This window comes from Bos grunniens, chromosome 18 (assembly GCF_055505025.1).
Source record: "Bos grunniens cultivar Pamir isolate PY7600 chromosome 18, Bosgru_T2T1.0, whole genome shotgun sequence".
Classification (NCBI taxonomy): domain Eukaryota; kingdom Metazoa; phylum Chordata; class Mammalia; order Artiodactyla; family Bovidae; genus Bos; species Bos grunniens.
The window spans coordinates 64,252,151-64,266,730 of record NC_141182.1 but is presented as its reverse complement, the minus strand read 5'-3'; the positions used below and the strand labels follow the sequence as shown (position 1 = coordinate 64,266,730).

Below are 14,580 nucleotides of genomic sequence, written 5' to 3'. Positions count from 1 at the left end.
CCGAGTCTGGCCGTGTGTGACAGCCCGTGACAGCGCCCCTGTGTGCGTGACCTTGCGCGTGGGAGTGCGCGCGGCCGTGTGTGAAGAGAGTTTAAGGACGCGAGAGACAGCGTCGTGCCCGTGCGTCCCCGCAGGCTGCGCCCGGGGAGCCGCCAGCACGAGGGGCGGTGGGGCGTGTGTGTGAGTGTGTGTGCGCCGGGGCCCCGGGACTGGGGGCTCTGTGTAGTGGGGCAGACGCGAGATGGAGGAAGACAGATGGAGTTCACGGAAGAAAGAGAGCTGGGGAGGACACGGCCTCGGGCCCGGCGGGCAGAGCCCTGAGCGCCGGCCTTGACCTCCTCCGGCACCGAAGGTCCTTCCACTGCCGCTGTACTCGCCAAGGCGGGGGAGTTCGTGGACAGTAACTCGTAACTTAGGGAGTTGCGGTGACAGTTTCTGCATGTCCCTGCACCTGCACACCCTCCCCACCCCCCGAGGAAATTTCTTAGAAAAGTTGAGCGAATGGTTTTCCGGTGTGTTTTATAAGCCAGGACCAGAAGCAGGAAGTCCTCTTTGGTCCAGGGTCCTCCAGACCACACGACCCCTGTGCGGGCTACCCTGTGTAAAGATGCTTTCTCTGAGGCATTCACTTTGTAGCTTTTTAATCTCATCTTTGTAGAAAGGGTGGGGACACATTTCCCTTCAATGTCATCCTCTAGTGAAGAGACTAAGGAGGCAGATCTGGATCCCGGTTGGGCTCAGCTGCTTGAGCATGAAGCCTTGGATAATTTCACTGATGAATACCCTTACTTGTGAAGGGGGACATACCCCTTACTTGGCAGTGCCACTCTGAAGGGTGCTGTTATTCTTATAAACGAGGAGCTATCTTATGCACAGAGAGTTTATGTTGCATATTGAGATCTAAAGCACGTGGGAGATTTAAATGGAGTATGAGCGTGTTAAATTGCTTAAGTCATGTAGGACTCTTTGGGAGCCCATGGACTGTAGCCCACCAGGCTCCTCTGTCCTTGGGATTCTCCAGGCAAGAATACTGAAGTGGGTTGCCGTTTCCTTCTCCAGGGATCTTCCTGACCCAGGGATCAAAGTGTCTCCTATGTCTCCTGCATTGTTAGGCGGGTTCTTTACCACTCGAACCACCTGGGAAGCCCTTAAGTGGAGTATAATCTCTAAAGATACTGAGTCACTATGTTGAACACTTGAAACTAATGTAACACTATAGATCAACTGTACTTAAAGCAGGTAGGTGGAAGGATTTAGATAGCAAAGACCAATTGAGTGACACCTCTTCTTTACTTCTGTGGTGGGGAGAAGGGCAGCCAGAAGGAAAGGAGACTTTCTCGGCTGACAATGCTGAGAGCTTTGGGCAGGCCTGGCATTTTATGTTTTCTTCCTCCCTCTCCAGCTGTGTTTTCTCTGAACACTGCTCAGAGAGGAGCCAGAAGGAGGAGGGCAGAAGAGCTGTCATAATTTCTTAAAGCCATGTCCGAGGTAAGGAAATATTTCTTCTCTTAATGCCTTGTTTTTTCAGATTTTACATGGACATTTTGCTTTTCTTCTGAAATTCCCCACTCTACTGAAGTTCCATTCATTCAGTGACCTGGTCCTCATGTTTTCCAATCTGGTGAAAGGAGATTCCCACCCCCCCCCACCACCCGCAAAGCGCAGCGAGCTTCCTTTTTTTTCCCCTCTCAGATAGAATTTTCATCTTCTATTCAAGAAACAGTTTAGCACTTGCTGTGGGTGAGGTGTTCAGTTGGGAGGTCTTAAGAGGCCAAAATACACTCCTTGGTGGAATATGAAAATCTTCGCTGGAGGGACTTGATTCATTGAGGTCAAAGTGGGTGTTAAGATGTGATCAACAGTTTTGAGCTTTTCCACGGACCTGAGTTTGACAGTAGACAGGGACTGCTGGGGAAGTCTTAGCTGTGGTACAGGACAGGGTCTCTTGCTCAGGGTGGTTTTGAGGAGTGGGATTTGCTGTGTCTTGAGTATTAAAGAGTGGGTCAGCTAGGCAGGAGTTTTCTTCAGGCACTGGGTGAGCATTAATGAGTAGGACTCCATGGGAGTAATGAGATATCCTGAGTTAGCATCAGGCCACAGACCGAATATTCAGCATCATTCTGTGAAGGTTAGTAGAGTTAATATGGAAAACTGCAGGACATTTTTTGAAAAAGGAGACTGATAGGAGGGAATATTGGATATACATTAAAAACTGGCTGCTTACATCTGTAATAACAAAATCAGTAAATAATATAGAATGGGGGCCAGAGAAGCAAAAAGATGAGCACATAACGTCCAGAAACAAGTACAGGTACAAAGGGAGAATACTTACTCACCCACTGAGCATATAGTTATTAAAGACTTGCTGTATGTTAAGTGCTGGCAACACTGTGCTTAAAAAAATAGATACTGTCTTCAGGGAATTTACTACTAGTTTATTATATGATAGTGTAATGATATTTTAAATCAGAGGAGAAGGGCTGGATGTTCACTTGAAATTTTTTTCTTCCTCATACTTTGAGGCTAAAAACATTCTCTAGATTAAATACAAAAAATAAAACCACAAACTGCTACATCTTTGTCTTGTTTTATATCACACAGAGCAGCACTGTGACGATTGGTGGCAGAGATGCTTTGTTTGCACGGCCCAGCACCGTGGCAGCTAGCCACGTGTACGGACTTGTGTGACTGAAGGACTGAATTTTAAAACGTTAATTGATTTAAATAACCACATGTGGCTACGAGCTAGTCTATTTAGACACCAGAGTTCTAGGTTCATAAAATGATAAAGCCAGAAAGAAAATTATGAGTAACCTGGTTTTCTGAGACACTGTTTTCCGAATGAGGAAAAAGAGGCCAAGGAAGGAGTGAAGTGCAGACGTCACTGTTGGTGACTGTCAGAGGCAGCAGGCTGTACTCCTGAGGGTCAGCACCGGATGCCGTGAGAAGGGTGGCAGGACAGTGAAGGGCTCCTGGGGGCAGAGTGCTCGGGGTCCTGGAGCACGTCACTTCTCCACGGAATGAGGTCCTGTGTCCTTCCCTTGCTTCTCACGTCCCACACAGCCCAGCTCCCGGCGCTCAGACCTCATTTCCTCCCGTCTTCACTGCTGTCTGCTCCAGTCACGCTGGTCGGCTTGCTGTCCCTCAAACGTTCCAAGCTCCTCTCTATTTCTGAACGTTTGCATTTGCTCCTTCCTCATCTGTTAACTCTCTTCCCCTAGAGGATGGCCTGGCTAGCTCTCCCACTTTATGTAGACTGTTGTTCAAATCTCAGCTCATTTTTAAGATTTTATCTTTATCTTACATGAAAGTGAAAGTTAGTCACTCAGTCGTGTCTGGCTCTTTGTGACCCCATGGACTGTAGCCCGGGAGAAGGGAATGGCAACCCACTCCAGTGTTCTTGCCTGGAGAATCCCGTGGACAGAGGAGCTGGTGGGCTGCCGTCTATGGGGTCACACAGAGTTGGACACGACTGAAGCGACTTAGCAGGAGTAGGAGCAGGACTGTAGCCTGCCAGGCTCCTCTGTCCACGGGATTCTCCAGGCAAGAACACTGGAGTGGGTTGCCTTTTCCTTCTCCAGGGGATCTTCCCAACCCAGGGATTGAACTCGTGTCTCCTATATTGGCCACCTGGGAAGCCTCTTATAAAACAGTATATGTTTTATTTTTTCTCTATTCTCACAGACAGGCTATTTATTACTCTTTTAGTGGCCACTTTAGGATAATATGTATCCGTTACTTCTTACTGTAATGATCATCTTTCTTCCCTCTGTAATCTTCCTTCTGTAGTTGGTACTTTTGCTACTTTCTCAACAAGGTAACTCCCCTATATCATCAGTAGCAGATGTTATATTTAGTTATTGTTTCGGGGCTCTGAGTTTCTTCCTGTGCTACAGTGCTTCCATTTTCCTTTTATTTTTCATTTTGTTCCATTTTCCTTCTACCTGAAAAACTTATTAGTATTTCTTTGACTACAGGTCAAAACTTCAGTCCCAACCTGATTTATTTATTTATTTTTTTTTCATTACGTCCTTTTCTGACTAGGCCAGAATAGTGTAATTTAAACTTTTTTCTGATGTTAAGTTGGGAAATCCTAGTCTTAATGGAGAGAAGAACTTTTAGGAATATATTTTAAGACAACAACTAGAGACCTTTGTAACATCATAGTGAAAAATTAAGACTGACATAATTGAAAATAATCAAGGGGTTAGTAAATCAGATATGGCTGATTTACATTATGTATTGATAATAATATGCATCTAACAAGAGTGATGTTATCAGTAAATGAATACGTAATCATAGATATGTCTGTGTAAGGGAACGTGAACAAATACATACTGTGCATTTTGACTGCTTATAGGAGATAGGTAGATGTTGGGGGTTAGGACTTCTGAGTTTTTAACTTAGAAAGGGGAAAAAAACACTGGGTAGAAATACCAGGCGCTATTTTCTTTCTTTCAAAAAATTTTTTTTATTCTACATAATCTTGCCATCAGAGTAGCCTAGGCTGCAAGTTTTTCCCTTTCAAGTCTTTGAACGCATCTTTCCAGTCCCTTCTGTCCTGCAGTGTTTCTGTAGAGAAGTCACCTGAGAGCCACATGGGGGTGTCCTTGTAACTAACTCTCTGTTCTTCTCTTGCTGCTGTGAGAATCCTGTCTTTCACTTTCGTATTTGTGGGAGAAGGTGGGCTTCATGTCTTGCTACTCTGCCATCTTGATGGCTCTCTCCAGACATTATTTCCTGGGCTTCTTTAATAAGGTGACAAAATGGTATAAGATTCCTGTTTTATAGAATCAAAATAAAGACATTTGAAAAGTATTCAGATCTCATCGGGTAAGAGGAAAATGATCGTCGGGTCATCAAAACCCAGAATCCATGTGTGTGTGTGCAAGTAAAAAACATAAGAACTTTACCTGGCACAACCTGCCTGGCCTCTACTACAGAAAACATGGTGTGTGGAACACTTTTTTTTGCACACAGTTTTAAAGAGTGTATTGAAGTGGTTGAATTTTAATAGAATTTATGATTGATGGTGCCCAGTCCTATCTAGCACAAGTTTCATCTTTTAAACCCAACCCGTGTTGCCTTCCTTGAAGCCTTCACCCACTTCCCAGATTTCCCTTTGTTAAGAAGTGGTTTTTGAGGTTGAAGCACGTAAGATAGAAGCTGAGAACGTAACTGATGTCTCGTGGTGTCCTTTCACTTCACTTGTAGCTTCCTTAACGTTTTTGTCCATTACTCAGACAGTTACTCATATACTGACTCATTTTTTTTCTTCCCATTAAAAATGTTTCCGTGTAGCATCCCTGATAGGCTTAAATGCATCTTCAGTAAGGGTATTACTACTCTGTCAGGAGGCACGTTAATAGGAGTGACATTCATATTTGACGACCCCTCCAGCCAGGACACATCCAGAACTTACCCCAATGGGGTCCTGGACGCTGATGCAGGGCGGGCGTCCCCTCCCTCCTGGACTGTGGGGAGGATGGCCGCCCGTGGGGCTCCCTGCAGCCGCTGTTCACCAGCCAGCGTGGAAGGATTCCAGTATCTGACAGGTCGGCTCGGCTGTTTGAGCGTGTGCCGTTGAGGGCAGCTGCGTGTCAGTTCAGCTTAAGGGTAGGTTTTGCTCTGAATGTGCCAAACCTGTAAAGCACGTACCAGATCATACAGCCAAAAAAAATTAAGTCTGGAGCAGACTTACATTAGGAAGAATCTGTATTTTCTTAATTTTGGGGAAGCAGACTAGGTCTCATTTCATGTTACAAAGATCCTTAATTTAACCATGGTATTTGAGAGCTATGTGGGAACATTTCAGCAACTCTTGTTCACACAACCCAGGTGTGCACAACTGGGTGTGTTTCTCTAGTGAGAGCTGTAGGTGTTTTGTGATGCACTGCATTATCACATTTGAAATGCTCCCTATTTAACTTAATAGTGGTTAAAATTACTATTACTTTGTCTTTTAGGGGGTATGGTAAGTTAACAACTGTCTTTAAAACGTAGTGATGTTATCAAGAGCTGTTATGTAATCTTTTGTTGTTCCTGATTGTTCTCTGTAATGGCATACATTTAAGTTATATTTTTGCAAAATCACCATAAAACTTCTTTACTGCTTTTATTACATTTCTATGTAATTTTAGAGTACCAATACAGTGAGCATCAAATATATTTTTATATATACCTAATTGATACAGCTGGAACACTGATCATTCAGTTGCATAATTTGGGAAAAAGCACATAAAAATTGACCCTAACCCCTGTTTCTGCCTCCTCCTCGAGGCCTTTTTTCACTGCTCCAGTCTGTCCTGATTTTCCACACTGAGAAATGCTCTAGCATGTAGTTTGAGTACTGAATTATTTCACATTTGATTGTTTACAGTGTTCTGTTCTTGCCAATTTTCACTTGTATCTTTTCTCCATCAGTACAGTCTCTGAAATTGTGTACTTTCCATGACAGAGTATCAAGACTAAGCACAGAGAAGTCATGTTGCACAGACCCCAAGATCCTGACAGAAAATTTCACTATATGCAGTATTTCTAAGAACACAGGCCATTTAACTTTTTAAACTATACTCATGTGAGGGTAAGAACACCAGTCGAGCAGGAACGTGTCTGTGTCATTTCAGGATCTGGTGACATTTAGGGACGTGGCTGTCAATTTCTCGCAAGAGGAGTGGGAATGGCTGAACCCTGCTCAGAGGAGTCTGTACAGGACGGTGATGCTGGACAACTACAGGAGCCTGGTATCGCTGGGTGAGGAGGTCTCCCTGTAAGGCGGAATCCGCACGGAGGCTGCTTTCCAGTGCCACGTTTGGGGAGCCTCTGCTGCACCTCACTACTGCTCCCCCAGATGAGTGTAGCTCTGTGGAGTTGGCAGCTTGGTTGGATGTTCATGCAGCTCCGTCTCCCCACCCCCAGAACTCGTCACCTTGCCCTCAGCTCCCTCCCCTTCCCAGTGACCAAGCAGCTTGATCTGACTGATGGGCCTGGCTAATGCCCCTTTTTATTTCTTGTGAGCAGGCGTTTCGGTTTCTAAGCCGGATGTGATCTCATTACTGGAGCAAGGAAAGGAGCCCTGGATGGTGAAGGAGGAGGGGCCGAGGGGAGCATGCCCTGGTGAGTGAGCAAGACCCAGGGCTGGAGAGACCCCTGCCAGGAAAAGCTCAGCTAGTCTGAAAAGTCCAGCTCCTAACTGATGCTTCCTGGGTAGCGTCAAAGGGCTCCAGGCCTGGGAAGAGACAGAGGTGTCTCTGGCCTGAGCTCCCCAACTAAACTCTCCTCGGATTCACTCTCTCACACAGTACTGTCCTCTCAGATAACCTCTTCCTGTTCTCTGGATCCAAATGTCACAGCGTCTCCTTGTCTTTGCTTTTCAGTTTTACACAAGTTGCTCCAATCCTGTGTTTAAACATCTAGATGCAGTAATGCATTTTTTTTTTCCTTTTCACTCATTCATTCCTTTTAGACTGATGGACTGATTCATTTATTTATTCACTTAATCTCTTACCAAGATTCAGGTTTCTACTTTGAGAAAATCATTCTATTAAATTTTTAGGATAATTCTGACGTTTATAAACCATAAAAGGAAAAATACTTCTGGTAGTATTTTCTTCAAGTCTGGGTAACTGGAAGGTGATAGCATTTAACAGAAACAAGTCAAAAGGAAGAACAGGTTTGTAGAAGAAAAGATGAATTTGACTTAGGACAGTAAGAGAATTATCTTATGGGAAGATTTCCTAGTGAAGAAGTGCAGCATACCACTGGAGGGAAGTGGAGGCTAGGAAAACAGTCTGATTAGATGTTAGTGTGAAGGAATGAGGTCAGCAGTCTTAAAGTTTGGAAGAAAAACTCTTTACCAGGGCCTCTGTAGGGAAGTAGACCTTTGATAGCTTTCTCAGTGTCCTCTGGTAAGTGGCCTCCTGATAGCTTCCTCCTTGGGTTAAATTATATAAATTTTAATTTTTCTAGATAGTTATCAGGTTTATTTCCATGAACCTGAGCATAATTGCTTACAATTCTTTTTGTTTTGTACTGTAGTATAAAATATCCTATTTTAATTTCTTATTTTATATAGCTAATTTTTTTAGTTGTTAGGTTGCTACTCATGAATCAGTTTTGCTTATTTATTTTTAAATTCCAGCTTTTGGCTATATCTGTTAATATAAAATATAGCTTCATCATTCTCCCTTTTTCTAATTCTCTATTTTCTGTTTTTCTTTTTACTAATTCCTTAGATTTACTTTGTTTCTATTTGTTGGAAAATGCTGAAAAACTGAAAAAAGCTTAAACTATTATTTCATTGTCTCTTAATTCACTAATGAAATTATTAGAGGTTTTAATTTCTTAATATAGTTTCAGCTGTATTTGATATTTAGTGGTTTTATTTCCATTTCCTAGACAACTTTTCTTTTAATTCCCATTTACATAACAGTTTGTTTAACAGAAAGTTTTCTGGTTTTACTGTATTTTGATCAAATTGTTCTATCATATTTGATCAGGATAGCAGTTACTACTAATTCTATTTTCTAACGAGTTGAGGATTTTATATGACCTAATATATAGCTTTTTTTTTTTTTAACTATTCTATAGGTTCCAAGTTAGAGTATTTTCAGTGTAAATGCTTGTTACATGACTTTTACTTGATGTCACTAAAGTCTGTCTTTACTTAGTCTTTGTTTCCATCCATAATTTTTCTTAACTTTATAAGACAGTAAATTGCATTTATGTAAATTACAGTGTGATGAGTTCTGACAGCTGTCTACATCCATGAAACCATCACTGTAATGAAGACACAAAATGTTTCCATCACCCCAGAAGCTAGCTTGTGCCTTTTTGCAGTCCATTCTTCTCCACTCTGGCTCCAAACGAACCTTTGTTGTTTTAGATTAGTTTGCATTTAAACTAAATGGAATCATACTATTCGGTTTACTTCACCATCAAAATTTATTTTGAAAATCACACTGTTGCACGTGTGAGTGATTTACCCTTTTTGTTGCTGAGTGTCAGTCTAGCGTGCAGACGGTCCACACCTCTGTTTTGCCACTCACCTACTGATGCACCTTTGGGTTGTTTGCAGTGTGGGCAATATGAAGTGGTCACGTACAGGACTTTGTGGGGACATACATTTTCATTTCTCTTAGGTAAATATCTAAAAGTGGAGAAACGGGTGGGGGTTGTGGGAGGAAGGCTCAAGAGGGAGGGGATACATGCACACATGTAGTCGCACTTTGCTGTACAGCAGAAGCTAACACAACACAGGAAAGGGATTAAAAAAATTTTTTTAATACCAGCTTAAAAAAAAAGTAGAAAAACTGAGTCATATGACAGGAATATGTATCACTTTAGTTCTCCAAGTAGATGGTATTTTCATTCCCTTCAGCATTTGTAGTAGAGTTCGTGTGCTCCATATCCTCACCATATCTTCTGAAGTTATTTTTTATTTAAAATGATTTTATTGAAGTACAGCTGATTACAGTGCTGTGTTGATTTCTGCTGTACAGCAGAGCGGCTCAGGGGTCCGCACGTGTCGCTCCCTGTGCTCCACAGGGGGCCCGGTTTGCCATCCTGTATGACAGTCTGCAGCCCTAGTCCGAACTCCGGATCCTTCCCTCCCCAGCCCTCCTCCCCTTCGGCAACCAGTGTGTTCTCTGTATGAGTCTGTGGCTGTTTTTCAGATACACAGTTGCTCCAGTGCCCTTTTTTAAAAGACTTTCCCTTCCCCATTATATTGTCTTTTTGGTATCTTTGTTGAAAATCAGTTGACCATGTATGTGTGGGTTAAGTTCTGAACTCTGTTCTTTTCCATTGATCTATGTATGTCTGTCCTTTGACCAGTACCAGACTGTCCTGATTACTATAGCTTTATAGTAAATTTTGACACCAGTTGAATTTGTAAAATCACTTTGACTATTTTAATAGATCATTTGCATTTCCATATAAATTCTAGAATGAAGTTGAGCATTTCTACCTAAAAATCCTGCTGGGGTTTTGTTTGGGATTGTGTTGAATCTATGTATCAATTTAGAGGGAACTAATATCATTGTTTTATTATTGACATCCTAATACCATTGTTTTCCAATTCCTGAAATTTAGCCATTTTTTACAGTCTTAGTTCTATTAGCAGTATTTTGTCATATCCAGTGTAGTGGCTTCTTATAATTATTATATTTATATATCTATATAGAAAGAGATACAGTTTTATGGATATAAGATACATAATTTTTTAGATATAAGTTTTTTCCAGTAATGTGTGCATGTGTGATCAGTCGTCTCTGACTCTTTGCGACCCTATGGACTATACAGTCCATGGAATTCTCCAGGCCAGAATACTGGAGTGGAGAGCTGTTCACTTCTCCAGGGGATCTTCCCAACCCAGGGATTGAATCCAGGTCTCCTGCATTGCAGGCAGATTCTTTACCAGCTGAGCAACCAGGGAAACCATGAAAAGTAATGTTATCTGCAGATACAACTTTATTTCTTACTGAAATAGCTAGGATTTCTTGTACTGTTGAATAGCATTGGTTAAGAGCAAATATACTTGCTCTGTTCTCAATCTTAAGGGGAAATGTATTCACTCTTTCACCATTAAGTTGTTACAGATATTTCTTAGATGCCCTTATCAGCTTGAGGAAGTTCCTTTCTATTCCTACTTTGCTGAGAATTTTTATAATAAACATGTTAAATTTAGTGAAATACTTCTATACTGATTGACAACCATATGATTTCTATCTTTAATCTGTTAATGTGGTGAATTATACTGATTTTCATATATGAAACCAACCTTGCATTTGTGGGATGAACTCCATTTGGTCAGGATTATGCTTTCATATTTTCCTGGATTTTATTTGCTATAATTTTGTATCATTTTACATTTATGTTTCTGTGCTACATTGCTTTTGTAAATCATAATAGGAAGTCTGGTTTTACTACAGATAAGGTGAGAAACCACTGGAAAGTCTTGAACAGAGTAATAGGTGATTTGATTTAGGAGTGGAAAAGATAAGGCAAATAAAGGCCTATGGCAGATTAATAAAACCAACAATTTGAAACAAACTTATTTCAATATGAAGGCATCTTGGCTTGAGTATCAGCTGAAAATTTACACTTGGGTGGAACATATCACACAGAAAATGATAACTCAGGAAGACTATTTTCAGACTGCTAAAGTTTAACCATAGAGTTTTATATATCTAGCCTGTGGCAATTAATAGGGTTCCCTGGTGGCTCAAGACAGTAAAGAACCCGCCTGCAATGCAGGAGACGCAGGTTCAGTCCCGGGGTCGGGAAGATCACCTGGAAAAGGAAATGGCAACCCACTCCAGTATTCTTGCCTGGAGAATCTCATGGACAGAGGAGCCTGGTGGCCTACAGTCCATGGGGTAGCGAAGAGTTAGACACAACTGAGTGACTAACACTTTCATGGCAATTAATGACACCTGGTGTGTTTTGGGATGTGGGGATCTAATAGATTTTTTTTTTAGCCACATTGACATGAAGTTTTCTTTTTTAAAGCTAACGAACTTACCTTGAATGCAGGCTAACCTGAGGCGAGAGAGGAAGGGTGTTTGCAGACTTATATTTATATATATATAATGACTGTGATTTTCTGATGGGTTACCTTAATAGTTATGCATGAGGTATGTTCTTAATAAATTTTCCTACATTTTCATTCTTTATAATCTCATTGTTAGACTGCATTTAACAGCTATTACATTCTTGAACTTATGTATGTAGTTCATTTACCAGTTTGTGTTTTAGAAGTTCTTTTCTAATGCATAAATACAAAAGATGTTTGTTTTCTTGATATCTTGTAGGTTGGGAGTATACATTTAAAAATAAGGAATTTCCATCAAAGCAAGTTATTTATGAAGAATCATCCAAAGTAATGATGATGGGAAGAAGCCATCTTAGTTATAACCTCAACTGCTCCAGTTGGAGAGGAGACTGTAAAAGTAAGGACTGGTTTAAGAATCAGTTGGGAACTCAGGAGGTACATGCTAGTCAGCTGATTGTCACTCATAGAGAAATCCTAAATGAGGATCACAGTAATGAATATACTAAGTCCTGGCAAACTTTCCATCAGGATACAATCTTTGATATAAAGCAGAAACATAATAAGCATGAGCCACAAAAGAGAAGTTACCAGAAGAAACCCATCGAAATGAAACGTAAGAAAGTCTATGTAGAAAAGAAACTCTTGAAGTGTAATGAATGTGAGAAGGTGTTCAACCAGAGCTCATCTCTCACTCTTCATCAGAGAATTCATACTGGAGAGAAGCCCTATGCATGTGTCGAATGTGGGAAAACTTTCAGTCAGAGTGCAAACCTAGCTCAACATAAGAGAATCCACACTGGAGAGAAACCCTATGAGTGTAAGGAATGCAGGAAAGCCTTCAGCCAGAATGCCCACCTTGCTCAACACCAGAGAGTTCACACTGGAGAGAAACCTTATCAGTGTAAAGAGTGTAAAAAGGCCTTCAGCCAGATTGCACACCTGACTCAACACCAGAGAGTTCATACTGGAGAGAGACCTTTTGAATGTATCGAGTGTGGAAAGGCCTTTAGTAATGGTTCATTTCTTGCTCAGCATCAGAGAATTCACACCGGAGAGAAACCTTATGTATGTCACGTGTGTGCGAAAGCCTTTAGCCATCGTGGATACCTAATTGTACATCAGAGGATTCATACAGGAGAGAGACCCTATGAATGTAAGGAATGTAGGAAAACCTTCAGCCAGTATGCACACCTTGCTCAACACCAGAGGGTTCATACTGGAGAGAAACCTTATGAATGTAAAGTATGTAGGAAAGCCTTCAGCCAGATCGCATACCTTGATCAGCATCAGAGGGTTCACACTGGAGAGAAACCCTATGAATGTATTGAATGTGGGAAGGCCTTTAGCAACAGTTCGTCACTTGCACAACATCAGAGAAGTCATACTGGAGAGAAACCTTACATGTGTAAGGAATGTAGGAAAACGTTTAGCCAGAATGCAGGCCTTGCTCAGCATCAGCGAATTCATACTGGAGAGAAACCTTATGAATGTAACATTTGTGGGAAAGCCTTTAGCTACAGTGGGTCTCTAACTCTACATCAGAGAATTCATACTGGAGAGAGACCCTATGAGTGTAAGGACTGCAGGAAATCTTTCAGGCAGCGAGCACACCTCGCTCATCATGAGAGAATCCACACTATGGAGTCATTCTTGACTCTTTCCTCCCCTTCAGCCTCTATGTCCAGTCAGCTGCCAAGACCTGTAGGTTTTATCTCCTAAATATGCCTTGAATCTGACTCCATTAATCCATTTCCATTCTATTAATGTTTGTCCAATACACAATAATCTATTTGACACAGACGATGGGAAGGGCTTTCTAACCCACCCCCCTGTATTTACCATTTCCTGTTAGTAATCCATATTGCAGTCAAACTTGTATTTCAAGAGTCTGACCATATCACTTCTTCATTAAAACCCTTCACTGGCATCCCATAGGGCTTAGGGCAAGGTGCACATTGCTCAAAATAGTCTAAAAGACCCCTGCCCCCCGTACCTTGTCCCACTTTACATTTCAGAGTCCCATTTCATGTGACCATCTCATTCCTGGGCTACTTATCAAAATTCAGAATTCATATTGCAGCAACAACTAGATCAGGGTTCCAGTTCTTACTGTTCCATTTTCTAGCCCTCTAGTTGTGGAGAAACATTTTGTCCCTTGTAAGCATCTTGTCTTTTTATTTCTATTACAGAAATAATAATGGTACTACCTCAAAAGTTAATGGGAGGATTAAATGAGATAATGCATGTAAATTGCTCAGCACAGTGCCTAGCATAATCAATAAACATTAATGTAAAATAAAAAGATAACTGTATACAAAGAAGACCTGATCATCTTAGCAGTGATTATTGGTGAAATAACAAAACAGCTCAAGACCCAGGAGACTAAAGACTTTTGAGTAGAAAGAGCAGCCCTTGTTCTGAAGCTGAGTGGAAAGGGCATCCAACACAGTAGAGTTAATGCTGGAGTTCATGATGATAGAGTTAAGATGGTTGCTTCTGTTTCAGTACAAACAAGGAAATATGATTTTGTTGATAAGAAAAATTAACTTCATTATATATTCAACACTTTTAAGAAACCAGGTGTTAAACATCAATTGTAATAAGTAAAATTTACTGAGATGTATTCGTCATTTACATTTAGACAAAGGCAATATAGTCCTCAAAAGACAGAAAACTTTAAAAGATCAATAACCAAAGAAGATTAGAAAACAAAATTTTACTCACGTTCCTAATTCCAGGTAGATGAATCATGTTAAATCCATGTCATTTAAATAGAAAAGGTGTTAGTTTCTAAGCTGTAATTCCAAGACCAGAGGGAAAAGAAATCAAAACTATAAGTCAAAACTCATAAACATGTTTGATTTGTGTGAAATTTAAAATAAGTACCTTTAGATGGGCATTTGTTTTCCACTTTTCCACAGTTCAAACTACTGCCTGTTGTCTTACATCTGACTTGTTTTACACTTTATTACTTCCTGACTCCTGAAGGCTTCGTGCAATCAGTGCTGGAACCAATTCTCATGTGA

At 41.1% G+C, this 14,580-nt stretch overlaps 2 protein-coding genes across 16 annotated transcripts in view; one reads left to right on the top strand and one right to left on the bottom strand.

The window, feature by feature from the left end:
- Nucleotides 1-13,875, top strand: part of ZNF583 (zinc finger protein 583) — a 22,433-nt gene extending 8,558 nt beyond the window's left edge. For 2 of the 9 annotated variants that reach the window (XM_086354812.1, XM_086354813.1), the window contains exons 2-4: nucleotides 6,627-6,753; nucleotides 7,021-7,116; nucleotides 11,814-13,875. In XM_086354812.1, the coding sequence (XP_086210938.1) occupies nucleotides 6,720-6,753; nucleotides 7,021-7,116; nucleotides 11,814-13,273 (1,590 nt within the window). In that variant the 5' untranslated portion in view covers nucleotides 6,627-6,719 and the 3' untranslated portion in view covers nucleotides 13,274-13,875. Of the gene's footprint in view, nucleotides 1-1,059; nucleotides 1,240-1,402; nucleotides 1,489-6,626; nucleotides 6,754-7,020; nucleotides 7,117-8,736; nucleotides 8,959-9,076; nucleotides 9,136-11,813 lie in introns of those variants that run through there. The other 7 variants (XM_086354811.1, XM_086354810.1, XM_086354808.1 and 4 more) reach the window with 6 other exon arrangements.
- Nucleotides 4,447-14,580, bottom strand: part of ZNF667 (zinc finger protein 667) — a 42,261-nt gene continuing 32,127 nt past the window's right edge. For 2 of the 7 annotated variants that reach the window (XR_015146580.1, XR_015146582.1), the window contains 2 exons: nucleotides 14,441-14,580; nucleotides 4,447-4,780 (listed from right to left, as the gene is read on the bottom strand). Coding sequence is in view for 2 of the 7 variants with exons in the window: in XM_086354786.1 (XP_086210912.1) it covers nucleotides 14,573-14,580 (8 nt within the window). In the remaining 5 variants the exon portion in view is untranslated. Of the gene's footprint in view, nucleotides 4,781-5,422; nucleotides 5,644-13,412 lie in introns of those variants that run through there. The other 5 variants (XR_015146581.1, XR_015146578.1, XM_086354786.1 and 2 more) reach the window with 3 other exon arrangements.